Below are 23,261 nucleotides of genomic sequence, written 5' to 3' on the forward strand. Positions count from 1 at the left end.
AATCAATCACAATTTTTTATTTACACCTGTTTTGCCAAGTGAAGTGACGATAGTATATTCAGAGATAAGAATAAATCTTACAATCAGGTTCCATACTTTAAAATTATACAGGTTGGTAAAAAATTACATTTTCTTGCATTTGTTAAAAATTATTTATTGTATATTTTGTTTGTTGTTCATTTCTTGGTTGTTAACTATACTCTATAAATGCCTATTTCTTCTTGTGAAATGGTCGGACTGTTGATTTTTTTTTTTTTTTTTTTTCTCAGTGTCGTCTTAATAAAATTGTAGCTCTCCTCCCCCACCTTACTCCAGACAAAGTTATATAGTGCCCTCTTTCTCCCACACCAACCATTTACTAAACTAAACGTGTAGATGGTTCATAAAATAAACATTTATTGCATTGGCACTTTTTACAAAATGACTTTAAAAATTAAAAAACATACAAATTAACATTTATTATCGTTAATAACACATTTGCTGTATTTGTAAACTTTAAAGATTATTTTGATTAGGAAGAATGTTTACATTCATGTTTTTAACATGAATAAAATTGAACTGTGAAATTGTCAGCTTTTATAAATAACTCTTTTATTTAACTGGTTGTGTACTAAAAATTTAAAAAAACAAAACAAAAACAAAACAAAACGCACGCATCGTCTGCCAATAACAAATGTTTATAATATTTCTTTGACAAGTGACAAGAACTTGCTCGTGTGGGCAGCCCCTGCCAACTAACATAACTTGTGCTTTAAAATGACTATTACTTGTTTAGCCTCATGTCCTAATTTAGCTTAACAGGCAGTTTTTATTTATTTATTTTTAACAGAACGGGCGTAAACGTTACTCTTGGCTAAATAAATTATTTTAAAGAAAATATAATACTGTAATTAATTAAAAACAGTTTATATTGAGTTGTAACATTGTCGCTGGAACCCCGATGCCTCATCAGTGTGGCTGGCCCTGAGAGATTCACCTCCTAGGCCAACCTAATTGTGATAATACCTACAAGTCCTGATTACATTAGATATGCCCGTCTGATATCTACTAGTGAGTGTATCTAATGTAATCAGGGCCTGTAGGTATTATAACAATTAGCTTGACCTCGGGGTTGAATCTCTTAGTAGCATTACAAGTGTATGTTGTATTTTCGTGGACATCGGCAATATTACATACCTTCAACAAGTCATATCTTTGTTGATCAATTTTTAAAAGAATTACATTGATGAAAAGAGAATAGAATAAACATTCCAATGATAATTTATTTTTCTTTTATGCATTCAATATTTTTATGCTTCAAGTTAAAAATGAAAAAACGGTAAAAAGTTATGAAAGCAAAAAGGGACATAGTTTTTTCAATGTTTACATTTCATACGTTACATATGCACGGGGTTAAATTTGATTGGATATGGCTGAAATTTTACAGGCTATATAAACAAAGAAGTCCATCTCTACTGGTGTTTAATTTTGATTTTTACGCCCACAGGAAGCAAAGTTACGACCGAGCAAAGTTGATGAAGAATATTTCAAAATTGATAAGATAAATCTGTATATATCATCCATTTTCATATAGATGTAGATCTATTGATATAGTTTCAGAATTATTTTCATGTATAATATGTAACAGCTGAGAAATTTAAAACAAATAAAATATACAAGAAATGCGGAAATTGTTTTAAAATGTTATCTTTTATAGAAATTCAAATCGCTTAAAGTGAAACAATGACAGCAATCCGCTAACTATCGCTATCAGTGTATTAACGAGTTTGTATTCTCTTAAAACCAGAAAACTGTTTTTTCTGCTTTCAAAACGAAAGCAGAAAGTTTCATTTTTTTTATTCTGGGTTTGTCAATTTAAAAAAATTATCAAGTTTTTCAAATTTGATTTCCAAACAATACTATTTTGTTGTTTTAAACGCTTTTAGTACACATGTACTAAAAACGTTAAAAAACAACAAAATGTACAAAGTACATACGTTTGTTTTTGGTGGTAAAAACAAACAAAAAAATAAATATGTAACAAATAAAAGGTACTTGTGCACTTATGCTACCATGCTGAAATAATAACGTTATTTAGAAACCCATTCTTTACATGGAAGGGTGTTTTGTTAACTATTCTGTACTTTCACCTAACTATTAAATAAAATATATCGTGAAACTTGAATTTATTTTTAACTCATTGTCAAGACCATTTTTTCGAATCTGTAAAACAAACCTGTTCTGTTTTTGCTTTTTTTTACTGAAGATATCTAAATAATAATAATTAGGTGGTTCAATAAAGAATTTCATTGTGATGCATTTTGTAAATTTTTACCTTGTTTCCACCTTAACATTTTAAAGAAAAATGTTATCTTCTAAGGTTTTTGGGTATGCTGAAAACGAATATCGCATTTAAATTTTCCGCAAATAAGTAGCTTTCCGGATATTAAGCAGTATCATTTCTTATGTTATTGCTGGTGGCCATCTTGGTACATGTGTTTGCACATGGTTTCTCGGGGTTAGGTTTGCAAATATCGCAAATAGTCGCCCCTTACATTCCAAGCGGCAATGTACCTTGTTTGGGATGAAAAAAGTAAAATAAATAAAATATTTAATAGATGTAAACATGTTGAGTTATTATAATTATTGGTTTTGAGTAAAGTAATAAGATGTCAACAGTGTGTTCTTTGATATGATATTTATCTTAGTCTCTTGTGGTTCAGATAAAATTTAATGCAAATCTGAAATATTTGAATTTTCGAATGAAAGTCTACTTAAACTTATTAGTTTTTTATTTATTTCTTGAATTTTAAAGTTCTTTTGTAATCACTATAACATAAAAAAGCGGCCAGCAACCCATCATTGTGTTTTATTCTTTACGTAAAAGTAAATATAGCTCACATTTTGATCACTTACACTGAGCAGTTGTGTTCCAAATTTCATAATGATTGGTTAATTAATTTAGTAGTGAATTCTGTATGTACAAATATGTAAACATACTCAGCTTTATAAAATATGCATTGCAATCTGTTTCTTTATCTCGTGTACCTTGATAAAGCCTAGTTCTAGCAAGTGAGAAAGCTGCGGTATTCACCCTATGCAGGTTGAACAGACTTCTGCCAAATGGAAGTTTCTAGGGAAGATCAAATTCACAGATTGTTTCAAGTCATATGCATATCCCAATCAAGAGAAATGGCGACGTTATATTTTTACAGGGAGGCGTCAAAGTCCTCTTCTTACATACTGCACTTGGTATTCTCAAATATTCACATATTCGGTGGCATTGGCGAGACTCGGTGTTGCTTAACTTTGGTGATCTATTGAGAACAGGTGTGCCAATGTAATTATGCTGTGAATTAGGTGAACTATTGATTCAAATCATGGCTGTTTTAATTTCTTTTTGTTCCAATTCATTTGTCGTTTGCTTTATTCTCGATTTCTATCTTTATTATCCATCCATCCTGCCAAATCATCATCCATTAAATATAATACACACCTACAATTAAAATACCGTTTATTGCTATCCTTTTTGTGTATACATACTGTGGGTGAATGGATAGTAAATTTATACTAGACCTTAAATCTCTTTCAAATTATCGCTTGCAAAAATAATTTGTTTTGAACTAATAACGGATACTCTTTATATCTAACTAGCATAAATACCCGGCGTTGCCCGAGCCATATAAAACAAAAGAAAACGAAATTGCATTTAACTATACTTGCTAAATGATTTTTGTTTTAATTTAATTATTTTTATTCTGCTCTGCAATAATTTATATCAGTTTGAAATAAAAATTTAAAAAATCCAGTGATGTCAGCCCACTGCTACGAATTTGAAATAAGGGTATGTGAGCAATGAAAAAAAAAAAAAAGTTGTAAGCAGTTATGATTTTTAAAAAATTTGTGATTTACATAAGTAATATTCTTGTGTTTTAATAGTAATCTAAGCTTTAAATCAACCTCCAATTAAAAAAAAAAAAAAAAAAAATTTGAAATAAAAAAATAATTTTTTTGTTTCATTTAATTAACCGACAATAAAAAAATTCCCTCTGATTATTTTTTTTTTTTTAATCCAGTAAATAATGCAAAGTAGAAAATAAAAAAAATATATAACAAATCTTTTAACCTAAATGCAAAAGTTTGCCAGAATAAACATTTTAAAAAATGTTAAAGATAAAAAATGAAACGTCTGCCATAAGGTGGGTGTGAGTGCAAAAAGAAGTATTTCTCCATCAATGTCCAAAGCCCATTGGGCCACAATGATAGTCATACCAAGACGTTGCAAATTTAAGTAGTTAACGTATCTGATGCTGAAATCGTTTAGAAAGAGACGATTTTTACATGACTCCATCCATCAGATTCTGCAGTCGTTAAGGGAGAAAAAAAATGAATATTTTGTTATAAATTTCACATTATGCATCTCACTCCAGGTCCTTTAAGATAGTATCAGAATCATTCTTATCTACTTTGGATTTCAGAAGTGTTAGCGAGATGTATACACACACACACACACACACACACACACACACACACACACACACACTAACAGGCTTTATACAGGATAGCCCACTTAAAAGTAGCCCAGAAAATGTAGTATAGAGGAGGAACATTTTTTTATTGTTTAAGTTACTGTAGTGTTATAAAAGATTCTGGAAGTGCTCCCCGTTGACATCTATACATTTCTGAGCACATTTAACGTTTGCAGATACTGCCAGTATATCTTCTCTGATGATTCTCTTGATGGCATTGGTAATGTTCTCCTTCAGTTGGTCTAGATTGTGAGTTTATTTGCATAAACTTTTTGTTTGAAAGTTCCCCAAAGATAAAAATGACATGATGACAAGTTCGAGAAACCTGCTGGCCATAACCCTTTTCTTATTGTTCTCTCTTCTCTAAACATGTCATGAACTCATGTCAGTGATGTATGAGACGTGTGGCATGTAGCGCCATCTTGTTGGAAAAAAAAATTGCCTTTTGTCTTGTGGTGTCACTTCGTTGTTAAGAGAAAGAGAGAGTGGGCTACTTTTAAGTGGGCCACCTCGTATAATAGATTTTTATTTGGACTATAAAAAAAAGTTCATTGAGTTTAAAAAATATTTAATATTTTTTGTGATTAAGTTATGTCAATTTCTTTGAATTTATAAACTATTTATCTAGTGTAAAAAGAAAAAAAAAATCAATGAGATTTGTGATTATTTTTGTTTAAAACATAATCTTTGTTCTTGTCAATTAAAACACCTAAATACATTCATCATAGTTACTTACTCTCATACAAATACTAAGTAATTTCCCCCCCCCCCCCACAAAAATTTCACAAATATTTTTTCTACGATGCAGACATATTGACATATACAGGTATTGTACCAACTGAAAGAATGGTCATAAACTAGTTGATATTAGAATAAAATATTTTCATTGGATAACTGAGAAAGAGGAATTCTCATCCACAATTTGTCTAATTGACCAGAAATTAAGAATTTCTTTCCGTTTTCATCCTTTTATGGAAAGAGAAATTGTTGTAGGTGTTTAGCAACACAACGAATTCCATAAGACTATGTACATCCACTGCATGAAGAATCTTAGTCAGTTGTCAGCAATTTTACAAATCATAGAAATCCTGTCACATGCGATAGACAGCATACAACAAGCATGCCCAATCTGTACTCTTAAGAATAAGAGATGCGGTAATAAACAGAAAAGGTCTTTCAGAAAACGTCTAACCTTAGTTTGAGACGTAAAGACCAAAAATTGAAATACTGATAATAAAATTGCAAATGATATTGAAGAATTTGTGAATTTAAGATTGTCATTATTTTAATAATCAAAGTTCTTTTACTGTTTGAGGGTGTTTGTGTGATATCCATACCTTTTTCAATTTCTTCTTTTTTTTTTTTCTTTTTAATGAGAACTGCTCCATGAAACCACTTTATGTAAGGAACTAACAAGACCGAAAGATGATTATTGCAAAGACAGATGTATATTGGATTTAGTCTTGAAAAAAACGAGGCTATATGTATGAGGAAAACAGTAGTAAAATTTTCAAAAGTCTGCAGTTCTTGAAAAGAAACTCTTGGAGTAGAAATCTGTATTGCAATGAGATATCAAAATGGTGAATTGACGGAGACCGCTAAACGAACGAGTAAATCTAGTTGAAACAAAGAAAACAGGGAATAGAGCAATGGATCTAATATATGAAACGCCAAGAAAGATTTAATAATAAAAAAAAGACCAGCAAATTCCAAAGTTAATATCTCCTCAAGAGCAGAATCACCCATGAGAATACTTAGCTGCATACTTCCCCATACTATTTATAGATCTGGATTGTTAAAGATATTTTAGGAGTCCTTATATAAAATGTGGCAAGTTGTTCTTAGAAGCAAGGGAGATAATTGAAAAATATGGTGAAAAAAGGTTTCAGGATAATTGTATTGCCTTTATGCAGACATAAGCTTATGTTCTCAGTACATTTTATTCTTTATGAGCAGAGTTTTTGTTTGGTATAAGTCCTAAGTTTAACCTAATTAAAAAAAAACAAAAATACAGAAAAATCTCTCTGATGAACATATCCATCAGGGAATGAAAATATCATATTCCAAAAATCACATAAATTGATCAAGTTTTATTTTATTTTATTTTCTAAGAAAATTAAATTTTATGAGGTAGCAAGAGTGATGTCTTGCTCTTCCATCTTTAAAATTCATCACTGGTTACCTTCTCCTTAACAACCTTTTGAGAAATAAATCAAAATCAGCCTCGTGATAGCTACAAAATGCTGTTAATTGCTAAAAAAATTTTTAATTTTAATTTTTTATTTTTATTTTTTTTTTAAGTTTAAAAAAAAACTACTCGATCAATTTACATGAGTTTGTTGAATATGACATTCTCATTCCCTGATAAGTACGTACATTATAAAAAGTTTTCTATATTTTTGTTTTGGTAATTAGGTTGAAATCTGGACTTGCACCTTCCCCCCCCCTAAATAATCATGAAATTATGGCATCTAGTATGTTTAACAAACTTGAAAATATATATAAATTCTAATATAGTTTTTTCTTCCTTTCAGGAGTCCATTGACAGCATCTTCAACAAGGAGGAGATGGGCCAGACCTACGCCCATCATGATCTACCCTCAGCACACTATACTCCAAATGATGGAGTAAGTTTCATCCTTGACCCTTCCAAACGAAGATCAAGCCAAGATACCATTCACATAGATACACCAGTTCGCTATCGAAGACTGGGACCAAATTACCATTCAAATAACAATTACACGACTCCTGCTGAAACAGCTGGTGGTAGTGACAAAATGGTTTTGTGCGACCAAAGTTTAGACAGCTCTCATGCGGACAACACTCATTTGCACGACCTTGCAGATGATAGCAGTGTCAGTTCCTACCCCAGGTCTGTAACCTCGTCACTGATGGGCAACTATAGTCCCCGCTCATTACGAGAACGTAACCTAGTATTCGATGGCAGTGTTGATGATCACATAAACGAGAACATCACAAACAGTTCAGAGAAATCGTTCAAGGACGTCCTGCGAGACAACCTCGAGAAAGACAGCAGTGGTCTGAGTAAAAGTCTTAAGGGCAGCAGTGTTTTGCTAACACCTCCTTCAGAAGAAGACTCTCCCTCACTGCCCCACAGGTCACTTCTACGACAGAGTTCGTCGGTCGATGATGATTATGATTACGAAGTGAAATCTGAGAACTCTAGAAATCTGCATCTTCCGCTCCAAGACATGGAATCTGATTATTTTTCAGATACCTTCAGTTCCATGTCTCGGAGAGACTGGAGTTCAGCCGAAGAAGATGGTCGGGATTCGTTATCTCCTCTCTCTCCTGTTTTACTCTTCAGTCCCGATCAATTTCCAAACATTTTACGGAACAGGCTTCGGGAATTCAAAAGTCCTTCACCAGAGTCTCCTCGGTCGGGCTCCTCACTCTCTGATTGGATCCCGAACTCCGATCCAAGCAATGCGCGTCTTGAGCGCTGTGATAGCATAGATTCTTCAATTGCCGACATCATCACCGGTGCTCCCCAAGAGATTGAAGAGATCCAAGAAGAAAGATTCCACGGGATCGAAGATGAACTGCAAGACTTAACCAGTGAAATGGACGAGCTTATGTCCGGTTTATCAAGCTTAAAATCCAAGTGTGCTCAAGCAGAAACTCCTGATGATGACTTACAAATGGACAGCCCTACTCAGGTTCAGTCACCTATCTCAAGGCAGGCATTTAATGTATTGCAGCGGGCCCGCAGCCGCTGGGAAAGAAGGGCATCAAGCCTGACTCCAGAGTCTGACACTGATGACTTTCGTTCCCATACTTTAGAACCTGCCCTGTCATTGGATATGACTGGCAACAGACTAGGGAATTACCCCTATAACAATGAGTCAAATGTCTTAAGTCCTTCATGCTTAAAATATGTGCCTTTCTCTGTCGGAGTTGATTCTGACAACAATTATGATCCAAATAGCGACGAGCTTTTTCTTAATAACCAAAGGCTGTATTCCACTCGTGAAGGTAAGTCTAAAAAATCAAACTTCTTTTAATTTTATTTATCTTGACAATAATAAGTACTTAGTGTGTGTTATCGCTAGGTTATCAGATCTTTGCAGATATTAGGAAATCAGTGATTCATATCTAAATGAACAAGAAAACTTAGATCAAATGAATTTCAAACACCCCAGAATTATCAGTAACCAAAAGGACACATTTTGACTTCCTGTTTCATCGTTTGTTGGAAGTCATTTATGAAATGTCTAATCTCAAGCATGAGACAAGGTGTTGAAAAATAATAAAGATTTTTATAACAAAAAATTCAATATTAAAAAAGAAATCATTGGAAATAAATGTATTTTTCAATATTTTTTTAATGAATTTCCATCATTTGTAAACTATGGAGATTCATATAAAATCTTAAAAAATACAAATTTTTTTAAAATAAAGCTTTTTTTTTTTTTTTAGAATAAAAGATGTGTGTAAAACAAACTGTATTTGTCTATAAAATTGTTTTTGTTTTTTGTTTTTACACTTTTAATAAAGTTTTTGCAAAAAAAAAAAAAAAAAATTTATATAAAAAGGAATCTTTGATGGCAAAGTTACAAATGTCTACACTATTTTTTTTTTATATATAATTCATCTGGAATAGTGCTAAAGCTAAATTTGTCCTTTTGTCATTGCCCTTTCTAGGGTGGCTCAAATCTATTTGATCTCGAACTTTTACAAAAGTTTCTTGAATTCGTACAGATCAGAGAAAATGGAAATGCAACATATTCCTTAGAGAAAATCTGAAAATTCACTTTATTATAGGATAAACTAATTTTTTTTTTTTAATTTTTTTTTTTAGACAAAAATAATTGAAATCATAGGAATTTTATTTCACTTTATCTGAATTAAAAATACAATTTTAATTTTCATAACACAAGGTATTCGAGGTGGGGTCCTTTATTATAATTCTTAGATTGCCAAATTGAATAAAACACATAGAACTTTTTTTTTTTTTTTTTCAATTTTTAGCCTCTTTCAAATGATGCTATGTGGCAGTAAAGTTTGCCATCACTTTCTTTATTGTAATTCTGATACAGTTTGTTGTTTGGCTTATATTGCCATTAAATTTGGTTATTTCTAATCAGAATTCTGGAATACTATATCTGATAAGAATCCTATTTTTCTATTAAGGCTTCAGAATATTAACTTTTTTTTACTTATATTCTTTTATTTCTTTTTACAATGTCTTGTTATTAATGTTTTTGTTTGTTTGCCATGAAGCAATTTGCTTTTTGCTTGAATTTATTGTTGGAATCTTTCTTTAAATATTGACTAAAATAAAGAAAAGACCCAACCCGCAGCAAAATCCCGCCCCTTCAATGTAAATGTCCATATATGTTGGAAGATTTTCTACCTTTTATAGCTTCTTTCTTCAGACCGCTTGCCTTTGGAATTCCTTTACTGCTTCTTGTATCCCAACCATACCAACATGCAGAAATTTAAATATAGTGTGAAGAAACATCTTGTTGCTTTACTCCCTTACCCAGGTTGTATATAAATCTGGCCATTATCACAATACTCCTTATGCATTAGTTGCCAAAAAAATAAAATAAAAAGGTTTCAGGAAAAATCAAAAGTTGATCTGTTATTGGAAATGCTTGTGGTAAAATGAACAATTCTTATAATCTTTGCTACAGATACAAATTTAATATTATTATCATTGATATATACTGTGTATGGCCTATACCTCTAAATTGAATTAATATATGATATGGTGCAAGTCTCATGTTAGATTATCTCTTGTAGCTTTTTCTCTTTCTCTGAAAAGTGAGAAGCAAAACTAATATTTTCTATAGCAAAACGTTTTCAAAGAATTTGTAAACTGAAATCTGTTGAAAACGAAATATTTTAAATGATTGAAATTAATCATATCCTAGAATTTTAGCGACTCTACGATTTTTTTGTTGTTGTTTTGTGCACAAAAACAAAAATTGCTTTCAATTGTACATTTTGAAGGCTTAAAAGCAGCGTAACACTATTTGCATTCCCGTACGCTTACAAATATTAGAGTAAAAATAGTACAGTAAACAGATCATATAAATAAAACTATAATGACCTAGAAGTATGAAAAACAAGTAATTCTAAGAAAGCAATATGCTAATATTTGTTAAAAAAGAAATGTAATTGTTTATCTAGTAGTTTTTTCTGGTGAGAAACGTATTGCTGTGGACTCCAGTCGCAAAAGCATAGGACGACCTAGCTCCACATAATCCAACAAATTGTACATGACGCCAACTGTGATTCTGAAGATTTGAGACAGCTGATGGAAGACAGGGAACTTTGGAGAGAGAGAGAGAGAGAGAGAGAGAGAGAGAGAGAGAGAGAGAGAAAGAGTGTTACATTGGTCTGAGCAAGAAACCTGATCAGATAGATAGATAGATAGATAGATTAACTAGTGGTAAAAATAGATTGGAAAATGGTGAAATATTTTTTAATTTTTTTTCTTTTGTAAGTTTTTATTTAAACGTGTGTTAATATTATCAATATTCTGTTCAGGAACAAATTTTTTTTTTATAAAGAAATCTTAACAAAGTACGTTATCCTAGAAGTGCTATTGACATTCTAATATTTCATTGGTTTGATGACATTAAATGGATGAGATTATTTAGTTCAGTTGAGATGGTGGGAAAAGACGAGGGAAAAAAAATCTGATGAAATGATGAGAATGGATTAGAGAGAAAGAAGAATAAATAAAAACCTAATCATCAGAGATAGGTTAGTTTAGAAATCAATTTCTAGAAGCAGTCCAACACATGCCAACATGTAAGACAAACATTAAACCATAATCTGATGATGATGATTTGGATTCATCGGACTACTATTCTCATCTTGAGTGTTATTTATACAACGTTTCGGTTGATGTAACCTCCGACCTTCTACAGGTGTATCTTTTCAAACTTGGCAATTTGGATGCAAGGACCTGTGGCACAGTCGGGTTAGAGTACTTGGAAAAATTAATTGTAAAAGTGATATTCTTCTGAAGGTTGATGGTTCAATCCTCAGTGTGGGCGACCAAAAAATATAATTGTGAGCTAGTTAGGATTTTTTACCCAATCATGGCTGATGGAACAAGAGCATGCTTCCCCCATGAAGTAAATAAAACATTCTCTAGTTCAACAAGATACACTTGAAGGTCGGAGGTTACATCGACCGAAACGTTGTGAAAATGACACTGAAGATGAGAATAGTAGTCGGATAAATCCAAATTATATGAATAACCAATCTTCATCTGAAAAATTTTGAAATGTAAAAGATGATTGTTATGCACTCAGCTCTCTTTTTTATGAAAATTAATTTTAGAATAATCATCTGAATATTAATATTGTTATCATTATTACCTTCCAGTGAGCTGGTTGGAGGTCTAGGAGTGCTTTCCACAACTGCATGGTGTATGACATCGCTCAAGGCTTGAACTTCTGAACAACTTTATTTGACATATGACGGTGACTAATAAAAAAAGCCCACGTGACAGGCACTGTTGGATCAAGTTGGTTGAACAGACTAGTGTCTTGTATCAGAGGTTTCTCCTTTTTTTTTTTAGTTACTACTTTTATACAGAAAGTGAGATTGCTGGAATAATTTTCATTGACTGACTGTGTTAGATATCGAAGGGAGGTTCAAGAGGAGAACACCCAAAGAAGAGGAGGTTAAGGCTAAAAGCAGAAGTCGGAAATCATGTGACTTCCAGCTGGAAAAGCATTTCTTTTTTTGTTTTTTTTGCCTATGCCAACAACTAAGCAGAACTGAGACAAAATGTTGTTGTTCTGACCAGCCCCGGCAGGGGGCAGTGATGCATAGATGTCTAAAAGTCATCCTGTCTGTATATGCAAGTGGCCTTCCTCATTCTGATTCATTCCTTCTGAATCTCGTTCTCATACACCTGAATTTGTTTTTTTGATCCTTATTCTGTCATAAATAAAACTCTTTAAAACCAAACCGGCATCCACATGGTTCTCGATCGATACTTGAATTCGACAGCATTGACAAAACCTAAGTTACGACTGAACATGTATGAGTGAATTCTGTTTATGCGACAAGTGTTCATATAGTAATTGCCTGTATTTTTGAGATGAGGTGTTTTCATTGATTGAGATTGTTGGACTGACTTCCTCATCTTGGTTGCTATAGTCACAACGTTTTGGCCATTTTGTCCTCCGGCCTTCATCAGGTGTTTTGTATCGAACTGGGGAACCGTTTGTTAGGAGTCTCGAACCCAACCCTTTATTCAACTGTTCATATCCTATCGTCTTTTTTTGTGTTTCTTTAGATTGGCACTTATGGCGATAAACAAAAATGAAGAAAAACCTTTGTGTACTTATTTGTCACAGAATGAAGATTTATATTAAAAAGAAAATCACAAAAATCGATCAAGTAGGGGGTTTTTTGGGGTTTTTTTTTTTTTTCAAAAAACAAATTTGCCGTTTTTTACCGTAAAGACCAAAGCCATTTTAATATTCCTCAGATTTTGTTTCAACTTATATAAAATGAGCCTTCTAAAATAATGTATTCAATATTTGAAAATTTTATTTTCTAAAAAGTAAAGATTAAATAATACACATTATGTTGATAAATTGTTTGGTTTTAAAATGGACATTTTGGTTATCTTTCTGACATTATTAAAAAATAAAGTTTGAAATGAGTCTGTTTTCTGCTCTTGGTTTATTTATGGATTTTTTCCCTGCATTGACATGGAATAAAATTTGATTTTCTTGAATAATAATAATAAAAAAAATCTACTTTATCAAATTATGTAATTTTTGGAATATAACTTATTTCATCTTTGTTCCGTGACTGATACGTATATCATACAGACTTTTCTATATTTTTACTTTTAATTGCTGCCATAAGTGCCAATCTAAATAAGTAATTTTTTTTTCCAAGTTATTTTGTTTTTAGTTATTTATTTATTTATTTTTTTTTTTTTGTGTGTGTGTGTGTGTGTGTGTGTGTGTGTGTGTGTGTGTGTGTGTGTGTGTGTGTGTGTGTGTGTGTCCCCCCAGCATGATATTGCATTTAAGGAGGAGGTATTTTTCTTTTGAGAAATGTTTGGGTTGCAGGTGGAATGGTTCTAATGATTTAAAACGTAAATCTGTTGGTGACACCAGTTCATTACTAATGACTGACCTATGAGCATTTATAAGATGCATTTTGTAACTGATCTTGCTACATGATCTCTTGAATCAGTATGTTTTGCAGGGATGTATGCACTAATATAAGTAGCAGCCTAAGACCCTTCAAGTTTGGTGGGCCCAGATTTTGAATTTCTGTTTTAGTTGTGGCAGTATTTCCAGTAGAAGGGCAGACTTCTCACTTCATGGGACAAACAGTTTTAGCATTAAAAACAGAAACCAGACAGATAACAAAAACAAAGAAAAAATTGCGCTCAACTAATGTTGATGGAACACTCCGATTACACACAAATGACACTAGCACAATCTTGCTAATTTTACTGAGATTCCCAGATTACCAAAGATGCCAATTACTTTGCATCATCACACGCCGCCTTTGAAATCAAGCATTCTCAAGTTTACTTCTGCTTGCAGCCATTGTCTCTTTGTAGTGGGCACGAGTTGTGTCCCCCTTCTGTTGTTTTCTCTCTGCACCATTTTTAGTTTTGCTAAATAATTCATTTAACTTAAAATAAAATGTAAATTTTAGAAATGTGTATGTCTATTATCTTGTTGGTCATTTAGTTGTGAGTGGTTGTTTTTTGTTGTTTTTTTTAATTGAGCTTATATTTTTATTGTTGTAAGCTTATATTTTTTTGTTAGTTTCTATTTTTATTATTGTGAGCTTATATTTTTCGTTTATATTTTTATTGTTAGTTCATATATTTTATTATTGGCTTATTTCTTTGTATTGTTAGCTTTGTTTTGTAGCTTATAATTTTTTAGTTTACATTTATTACTGTTAGCTTATATATTTTTTTATTGTTAGCTTATGTTTTGTATTGTTAACTTTATATTTTTTGCTATTGTTAGCTAATATTGTTATTGTTAGGTTATATTTTGTATTAGCTTATATTATTATTGTTAGCTTATATTTTATTATTGTGATCTCATATTTTTTAGTTTATACTTTTTTGTTATTGTTAGCTTATATTATTGTTAGTTCAATATTTAAAAAATCTTTATTGAAAATATAATTACAGGCTCTGTAATAAGTAACTATATATTTATCTGGCTACAAACGTACAAACCTGCTGTTATAATAATGGCAGGAGCTACCATTATTATAACAGCAGGTTTGTACATTCGATAGAGTAGCAGCCCCTTATGCTGCATTATGCAGGAGTAGCTGGATAAATTTGTAGTTATGGACTGCTGGATTGACTATCTTGTTCACTGTCGAATTTGGAACTATTTTAGAGAGCACCTGTTCAGCAAAACCTTGTCGGATCGTTGAACTTAATAAACACATCTGAGTTGCCATTGCTCTAACGCTGTTGGAGCTGTGCACCAAAGTATGCTGCTAAGTCTCTGAAAGATTAGCAACGTGTATTGAACTTGATCAAGAGCACATGGAGCTTTAATTAGCATCAGGTTTTATGTTGCAAAAAACTGAAGTGCACCCTCTGTTAATTTCATATTTCTTCCATTGATGTTGGAATATAAATATATAGTTACTTATGGTGGTTCCTGTGTTGTAGTTTGCTTAAAGGATTTGCAATAAAACTAAAATATTCAGGACAGATGCTGGGCGAGTTCAGAGATGGCTGTATCTCAAGGCATCCCTATAATTTCATTCAGATCCAAAAATGTCATAACTTGGTCTTGCAAGATCACATAGTCAAAGCAAGTTGTTTGAATTAACACTCCCTTACAGCAAAATCATGTTGACACACTCATTCTAATTAGATCACTGAAGTTAAGCAATATTGAGCCTAATCAATACCAAATGGGTGACCACTTTGAAGTACCAGGCGCTGTATGTAGGAGTAAAAACTTCAGAAACTAATATCGGTATCTCACCTTACTGGGATATATATATATATATATATATATATATATATATATATATATATATATGCAACTGGATACTGCCTGTGAATTTGATATTCCCTAGAAACTTCCTCTTTTAGAGGAGGGCAATTCAACATCCCAGTGCAAATGCTGCACCAAATACAGGTACACTCACTATCATTTCATTGAAGGTAGTTCCCTTAACAATTACCTAGAAACTATGTAACATATGCTGCCTTTTTTTTTTTTTTTAATCTTAACATGCCTATCCCGACATGGTTAGGGTGTTGGTATATGCACACTCACAAGTATAAGTTCATTAATGTGCCGGTCTGATAATATTACATTACGAACATTAATTCTGACTGATTCTTTTTAAAGTGTTACGTCATACATTCTTTCCCTCTCTTTTTTTTTGCCAAAGGTGTGTTCTGTAGTGACTGAACTGTTAATCGTGCTCAGTTTACAATGTGATGTCACTAAGCTAGTAGCAGGTGTGGAAAGTAACTCCTAGTGATTGAGCATTTATACTTTATAAAAGAAATATAATTTTTACAAGACATAAATATGATAAAAAAAAAACTTATATAGAAAAGGGTTTGTATTATTTGGATTTTTCAGACTACTGTTCTTATCTTGGGTGTTTTCTCCACAATATTTCAGCAATTTTTCTGGCAAACTCTGGAATCTACATAGAATTTCAAGTAAAAATCTTTATTTAATCCATCAGAGAAGCGTGCTCTTGTTCCATCAGCCATGATCGAGTAGAAGTCCTAAGTAACTTGCATTCTGGAACTGTCTATTAGTCATGGGATGATTCCAGTATTTTTCCCCAATTGCAATACAATTACTGGTTCCAATTCTTTATAAATTTCTAAATAAGGAAGTTTATTTTTTTTTTAATTTTTAATTGGGTGGGTTACTGCAGAAATCTATGTAATATGTGCATATATTTTTGCAAATGTAAAAATACACTCGTGGAGGTAAGCTATAGATTTTAGTTTTACTGGTAGCATAAAATCAATAGATATTTCTTCATTAATACAAGCCATGGAAAATGAAGTTTTAAACAAAAATAAAAAATTAAGAATCGTTTTTGGTATCAGAAATTAAGCACAAATTTTTTCAATATCAGTTCCAATACCAAAAAATGTTCCAATTTTTTTTAATTCCTAATTATGATTAATCATCTCAACACTAAAGTCTGTTTTTTTGCAATGCTATGAAAATTTTTATTTTTATTCTTTGGTATTTATTTCTAAATTTCCACGAATCCATTTAAATCTAAAAGCAAATTTTATTTACTGTATCAAAAGATTAGTGAAACTCAATACTGTTTATTTATACTAATTAAAATAAACATTTAAAATGTTTTTCTTCTCATTTAAAATTATTTGTGTATTAACTGTTAGAATGGGTACAAATTACTCAGTGTATTTGCAATTAAATAAAAGTAATAAAATCTTCAAGTACCTAAATAAATAAAATAATTTTCAAGTAAATACATAAAATCTATTTTCAAATAAATAAATAAAATAATTTTCAAGTAAATACATAAAATCTATTTTCAAATAAATAAATAAAATAATTTTCAAGTAAATACATAAAATCTATTTTCAAATAAATAAATAAAATAATTTTCAAGATATGAATGAAATAAATTTAAAGTAAATAAATAAAAACACCGTCTATCAGACATTAAAAGCAGTTTCTTCAACAAGATAAAAAAAAAATCAATCTTTGGTAACACTATAAGATCTCAACAATGAAAAAATATCTTCATAAATAAAACAGTGGATGCATGGATGTGTGTGTGTCTGTAAATATTTAACTGATAAACTCTTAAACTACTGGTCATATATGGTCATAACATTGACATTAACAGGAAATAATAATCATACACTAAGGATGGTTTATAATCTTTGTTTGGATGGATGACTAACATGTACAGACATATCGGCAAGTTGAAATGCAAAATATTCATTTCAATTTGCTGATATATTTTTGCTTCTTTCTGCGCATGCCCAAATTCAATTTATTTCTTCCATTTGTTTAATATTAAACCTTTCTTACTTATCTCTATATCGGTCGGAGACATGGCTGTAGCACTAAATGTTTTGGTTTCGATTCTAGCTGATGGCATCCAAGTCATTATTTTTTTTTTTTTTTAACTTTTGAAATTAATATTATATATTAGGTATAATATAATATTCAATAGAGAATTGGCTCTGTAATAAATATGAACTCTACATGAATCAAAATATATTTAAATGTATTTTACGACTGGGCAATGCCGAGCGCCCTCTACTAGTAAATAAACGAAAATTGTTGTATATCACCCAAGGAGCCCCCAATTTTTTTTTTTTTATCCTAGATGATGCATTTTATTTTTCTCAGACTTGGTTCTCGGTTGATTTTAAAATTAGTATAAATAGTTGTGATAATGAAACCATGTTAGGTTTAAGGAAGCTGACATGATTCAACCAATACAACAGTAGTAGCAGAAAACATATCAATTTACAAATTGTAGGTTAAATCTACAAAAAATGCCACCTACAAAAGCATTGATAAAATCCACAATCCTTTCGACAACCCAATCATACAAATAAACTTCACTTTATTCTTGACTTATCCACCAAGTTTTAATCATGAATATCCATCAGTCTTTGTTTTAGCACCATTCAATGACAAGCATACCAAGATATAACATGCAGAATTGTTAATAACTCTGACACATGAATTGTGCCTTTCCTGACTCCGCATCGCTGAAGTCCAGTGGTAAGAAGTTCAGAATTATTACTATCAATGCTGGGGTAAGCAGAGAAAGACTTGTTATTTCAGTTATCCTTCCCCTAAACTATTTGCATAACCAAAGTTAGCTTTTTTTTACTATGTAATCCTTATTTGAGGTGGGGGGGGGTAGTTATATAAATTCATACCTTTCCCAAGGTATTAGTAAAAATGATGTAGTAGCCAACAGAACTTGAACTTGGTGTGCTGAGACCACAGCCTGTGTCTGTAACAACTACATGCAAACTATATATTTATTAATTCATGTCTGATATTTATTGTTAAAATTTCACAAAAATTTTAGGTATCTGAATTTTCACTAAATTAGACTAAATATACACCACATTCCAACTCCTTCAACTAAATTGGTTAAGTAGTTTAGGAGTGAATCCCGTTCATACAAATTTATGTAAATATGTAAACATATACAACTTCATAAAATAGATGAATTACTAAAATTGAATTTATAGGTACTGAAAGTTTTTATTTTTAACTTTATAGTTTTGCTTGTGGAATTATGCTTAAATTTAAAATTACCCCATTTAAAAAAATTTATCCAATATAGGACGTATGCGTCCTATTTTATTAATTTAAAAAAAAAAAATCTTATGAACATGACATTTCAAGTCTCTTTGCTGCTTCGGGTTTTTTGAGACTTAGGTAGAAAAGTACCAGTCAAGAATCTGTTCTTGACAATCAGCCCAACAGCTCCAGGGCTAGGAACTGGGACAGTACCTATTGGACTGATGTACACTGCCTCCCGGGCCTTGTCACTCGACTTTCGGGTGGGGCAAGTGTATCTCTTGTTGCATTGAGCACTCCTACCAGAGAATAGGGATGCCCATGCAATTTTTGCTAGATCAGAGTACTTCTCCTTTACGGGTGCTGGCTGGACATCCCCACTTTCTGACCTTGTGTCACATCTTTCTGAGGTGGGTAGCAAATCTATCTACAACACTGATTAATCTGAACTCCTAATCCAGAGGTTCTGAATTAAAGTAATAACATAATATTTATGATGCTATAATTGAAATGCATGTACACCGAGATTATTAATGTATAAGATTCCATAAGTAGTTTCTTTTCTAGCACTGTTCAACTGTGGAATACAATACTGTGGAGCTGCTTCCCATCTGATTATAATATGGTCGTTTTCAAGCCTAATGTAAATAAGTTCTTATTGCGCCATCCACTTATATAATTAAACCCTACCCAAGTTTGACCATAATTAATCATCGCGGTGTTGTCTTATCCTCTACCTAACACTCATAAACTCTTATCCTAGAGTAACTTTCAGGCCTTGATAAACGATGTCTCCCAATTAAAAAAAAAATTTAAAAATGAGCCCGAGGAAACTAAAGTGGTTGGAATGTTTTGTGATTTTAAAATGCATCACATCTGCACTGTGTAAGAATTGTTTTTATTTTAATGTTTTATTTTGCAAAAGTGATTTTATTTTTTGCTTAAATAAAAAAAAAAGTGCATGTTTTTTTATTCATTAAAAAAAAAAAAGAAAATTTTATTAATTTATTTTCATATTTCTTTTATTATTCAAACTTAATTTCTTCTTTTTTTTAAACAAGAATTGAGAAATACCAATTTTGCCAGACGGAAGAAACTTGGTGTGTATAACGTTTGTCTAATTAAGTTAGATTTAAAAATAGATTTTATTTTTATTTATTTTTATTTTTTGTAGATATTTTTGGGTGATTTTTCTCTAATTATTCTGCTGGGTATAATTGCAACTTGTCTGAATTTGTTGCCCGAGGTTAATCAAGCAGATTGCCAGTGCTTTTTTGCTTGCTTCTTTAGGGTGACTGTAATTATGTTATGCCTGTCTTTTAAGTCTATACAACTGGTCCATTTCTTGGTGATTTTGATTTCTTTTCCTTTGGTTATATTCTCTTTGGTATATGTAGTACTTAGTTGTATTTAGCTCAGTTTTTTTTTTTTTTTTTTTTTTATACAATTGTTTTGGTGTCTTTCTTCGTGGTGTTACATACTTATTTTATTTTTTACTTTTTTTTTTTCATGTATCATTATTTGATTTTGGTATTTACGAACATCCCCAGGGGTCGCCAATGCCAATCTCATCTGTCAGGGTTGGCATATTACATGATTATAAGTGAGACATTGCAACCTGAGTGACAATGAAATGTTTTGTTTTTTTTTTAAGTAATAGTCTTATTTTTATTTTATTGAATTTCTTGTTTATCATTGATAAAGTTCATTTTCAGGGAATTCCAGTAATTTGTTTGCTCATTTTAAAAATGTTCAGTTTGTAGTTATATATTCAAATAGACACTGATACTATTGCTAATATAATAAATTCTAAGACATAATAAATATATATATATATATATATATATATATATATATATATATATATATATACACATACCTTCAATTGGTGCTGGTAGCTGGTGTTTCTAGGTTACATTGATAATAGTATTGATGTGAGTTTTTTACAGTAACCCAATTGAATGTCCCTTAAAAATTATTTTAAAATTTGAAATTTACTTTGGTTAATGAGGTTCTAAAATGGGAGGAAAAAGGGATAATTATAAATTGAATATTTATTTTTAATAATTTGAATTATTTTCATTTGTCTATTGTTTAACAAAGACCAGTTGAGTCTATATTTAATTTTTTTACATTGTAGGTTATGCCATGTGATTTATTATTTAGTGCGTTCTAAGAATTGGTGGAGGGGGGATTTTTTTCTAGGCTGATGTGTCTATACATTTCCATAAATTATAAGTCCCAGTTAAAATATATATATATATAACCTTCAATTGATGTTGCTATTTGGAGAAGTGCATAAGTTACATGGTAATGATGTCATTGTGTCTTTTCCAATAACCCAATTGATTGTAACTTCATTATTTTTTTAATTTCTTTTGGATAATAGGGTTATAAACTCAAAGATAAAAAAAAAAAAAACAGGAATAATTATAAAAAATTTTATTGTTAAATAATTAAATTCAGTAATTATTTTCATTTGTTTAACAGCAATTGAGTTTGATATTTACATTTTTTTTTTTACACTGTTGAAACTTATGCCATTGGATTTATTGTGGAGGAATAAATAAAGTAAAATGTTTATAAAACCTCAAATCCTCAAAAACAGAAAAATGCATTTTGTGACAACAGTTCAACCAAGATAGGAAATTGATATGTTACAAAAATTTGTTTCGTTGAAATAGACAGCACTCATAATTAGATGGCTTACTGCAGCTAAAATATTTTTTAAAGGAAAACATTAAGAAATGTTGATTTTCTTATAAAAGCCTTGAATGAACTAATGATGGGAAATATTTGACAGAAACCAAATTGGAACTTATTGTGTGTGATGTTTCCAAATATGTACATTGCCAGGCAAAATATTAAGTTTCTGAAAGGTTAAGAAAATAATTAAAAAAAACAAAAAATCTGAATTCAAATTGAAAAAAAAAATATAATAATCAGTTTTGTTTTTCAGTTATTTGTTGTAGTTCAATTTCAGGGAATTTCAATAATTTGTTGTTAATGGAAGCATACCAGTTTATTCAAATAAGTTCGTTCAACATGTCCATACCATATAATGGTTTGAGAATTCCATGTGTTACAAATTTGAACACGTTCGAGATTGATCGAATGGAATTGTTTTTATGTCTGTCTCATTGTTGTTTTTTATTTTCATGTTATATCATTTTTGATATTTACAAACTGACCCAGGAGTCACCAAATGTTTATATTTTTACCACTACATATGTCTCTTTTCATAAGTATTTGTCTTTTTAGCCCTTCTTATATAATATAGTGAACAAAGGGTAAAAATAAAACCTACAAGATCTGCCATAAGTAACTATATAATTTTATTTCGACTTAATAATTGCAACATGGAAGAAATATTCAACTGCAATTTATATAAACCAACAAATGGTGCGCTTATGTTTTTTTTTGCAACATAAAACATGTTTTTTAAAACTAGTCTTCAGATGATTCATCAGAATTAAGAATCTGAAAAATCAGAACTTTTGGGGGATATTGGAATCGGAAACATTTGTGCCTATTTATCACTGCCAAAAACCATTTAAAAAATATATAAAATTTTTATTTATTTTTTTTTTTTAGACCTGTGCAATGCTCACACCCTTTGTATATATTAAAAACTTTTCCATTGCTGGAACTAATGATAAACTTCTAAATAATTATTGATTTTAAAATATCAGCAAGACTAAAATCTACAGATCACGTCCCTCTACAAGTATATTTTTATGTTTGCAAAAGTATACGCACAAGTTATGTTTTTTTCTGTTTTTTTTTTTTTAAATAGTAATTCGAAAATTAAAAAAAAACAATTTATAGCTAAATATTTACAGAATTAAAAATAATAGGACTCAGTAATCGGAATTGGGAATTTAAAATGGAATCCGGAATTGTATTGGAATTGTGAAAAATACTGAAATCCTTCCATCATTAATTAAAATATTTATTAAAACTCTGTACTTTGGCACACAACTCCAATGTCACTTGAGTAATGGCAACTCGGATTTGTTTCTTAAGTTCAACAATGCTAAAAAAATATGATTTCCAATTCTCCCTCTCTCGCTCCACCCCCTCTCTCTCCCACCGAAGAATGTCTTAACAGATATGTCACAGTTTATAAATTTTCAAATGAAATCTAAATAGAATAAATAGTGGTAATTGTTGTGACCTGTTGAGACATGTAAGGTACATCTAGTTTCTAATTAATTAAAGTTTGACATAGTAAAATTAAATGTACACTCCTCACGATAAATAGTGCATTCACCTGAGATTAGTCAACCAGGGAAAAGTCTGAAAGTTGCTAAAGAAACTGAAGGAGAAACCAGTTGGTGAGAAGAAAAAAAAAATGTCTGCAAGGGTGTTGCCTTACAAGTACCATGCACAGGAGGAGTTAAGCATCTCCCCCCTCTCCAATGTCGTCATCAGTTGTCTGTTATACAAATAATGC

General features: G+C 31.0%; 1 protein-coding gene across 13 annotated transcripts in view; it reads left to right on the forward strand.

Moving 5' to 3' along the window:
- Positions 1 to 23,261, forward strand: part of LOC145303550 (uncharacterized) — a 553,816-nt gene that overhangs the window by 433,041 nt on the left and 97,514 nt on the right. For 9 of the 13 annotated variants that reach the window (XM_080145051.1, XM_080145052.1, XM_080145049.1 and 6 more), the window contains 2 exons: positions 7,043 to 8,504; positions 19,867 to 19,905. In XM_080145051.1, coding sequence (XP_080001177.1) covers positions 7,043 to 8,504; positions 19,867 to 19,905 — 1,501 coding nt within the window. Of the gene's footprint in view, positions 1 to 27; positions 112 to 7,042; positions 8,505 to 19,866; positions 19,906 to 23,261 lie in introns of those variants that run through there. The other 4 variants (XM_080145044.1, XM_080145048.1, XM_080145055.1 and 1 more) reach the window with 2 other exon arrangements.

Source organism: Euprymna scolopes, chromosome 19 (assembly GCF_053919585.1).
Source record: "Euprymna scolopes isolate OS-2025 chromosome 19, ASM5391958v1, whole genome shotgun sequence".
In the NCBI taxonomy this organism is placed as follows: Eukaryota; Metazoa; Mollusca; class Cephalopoda; order Sepiida; family Sepiolidae; genus Euprymna; species Euprymna scolopes.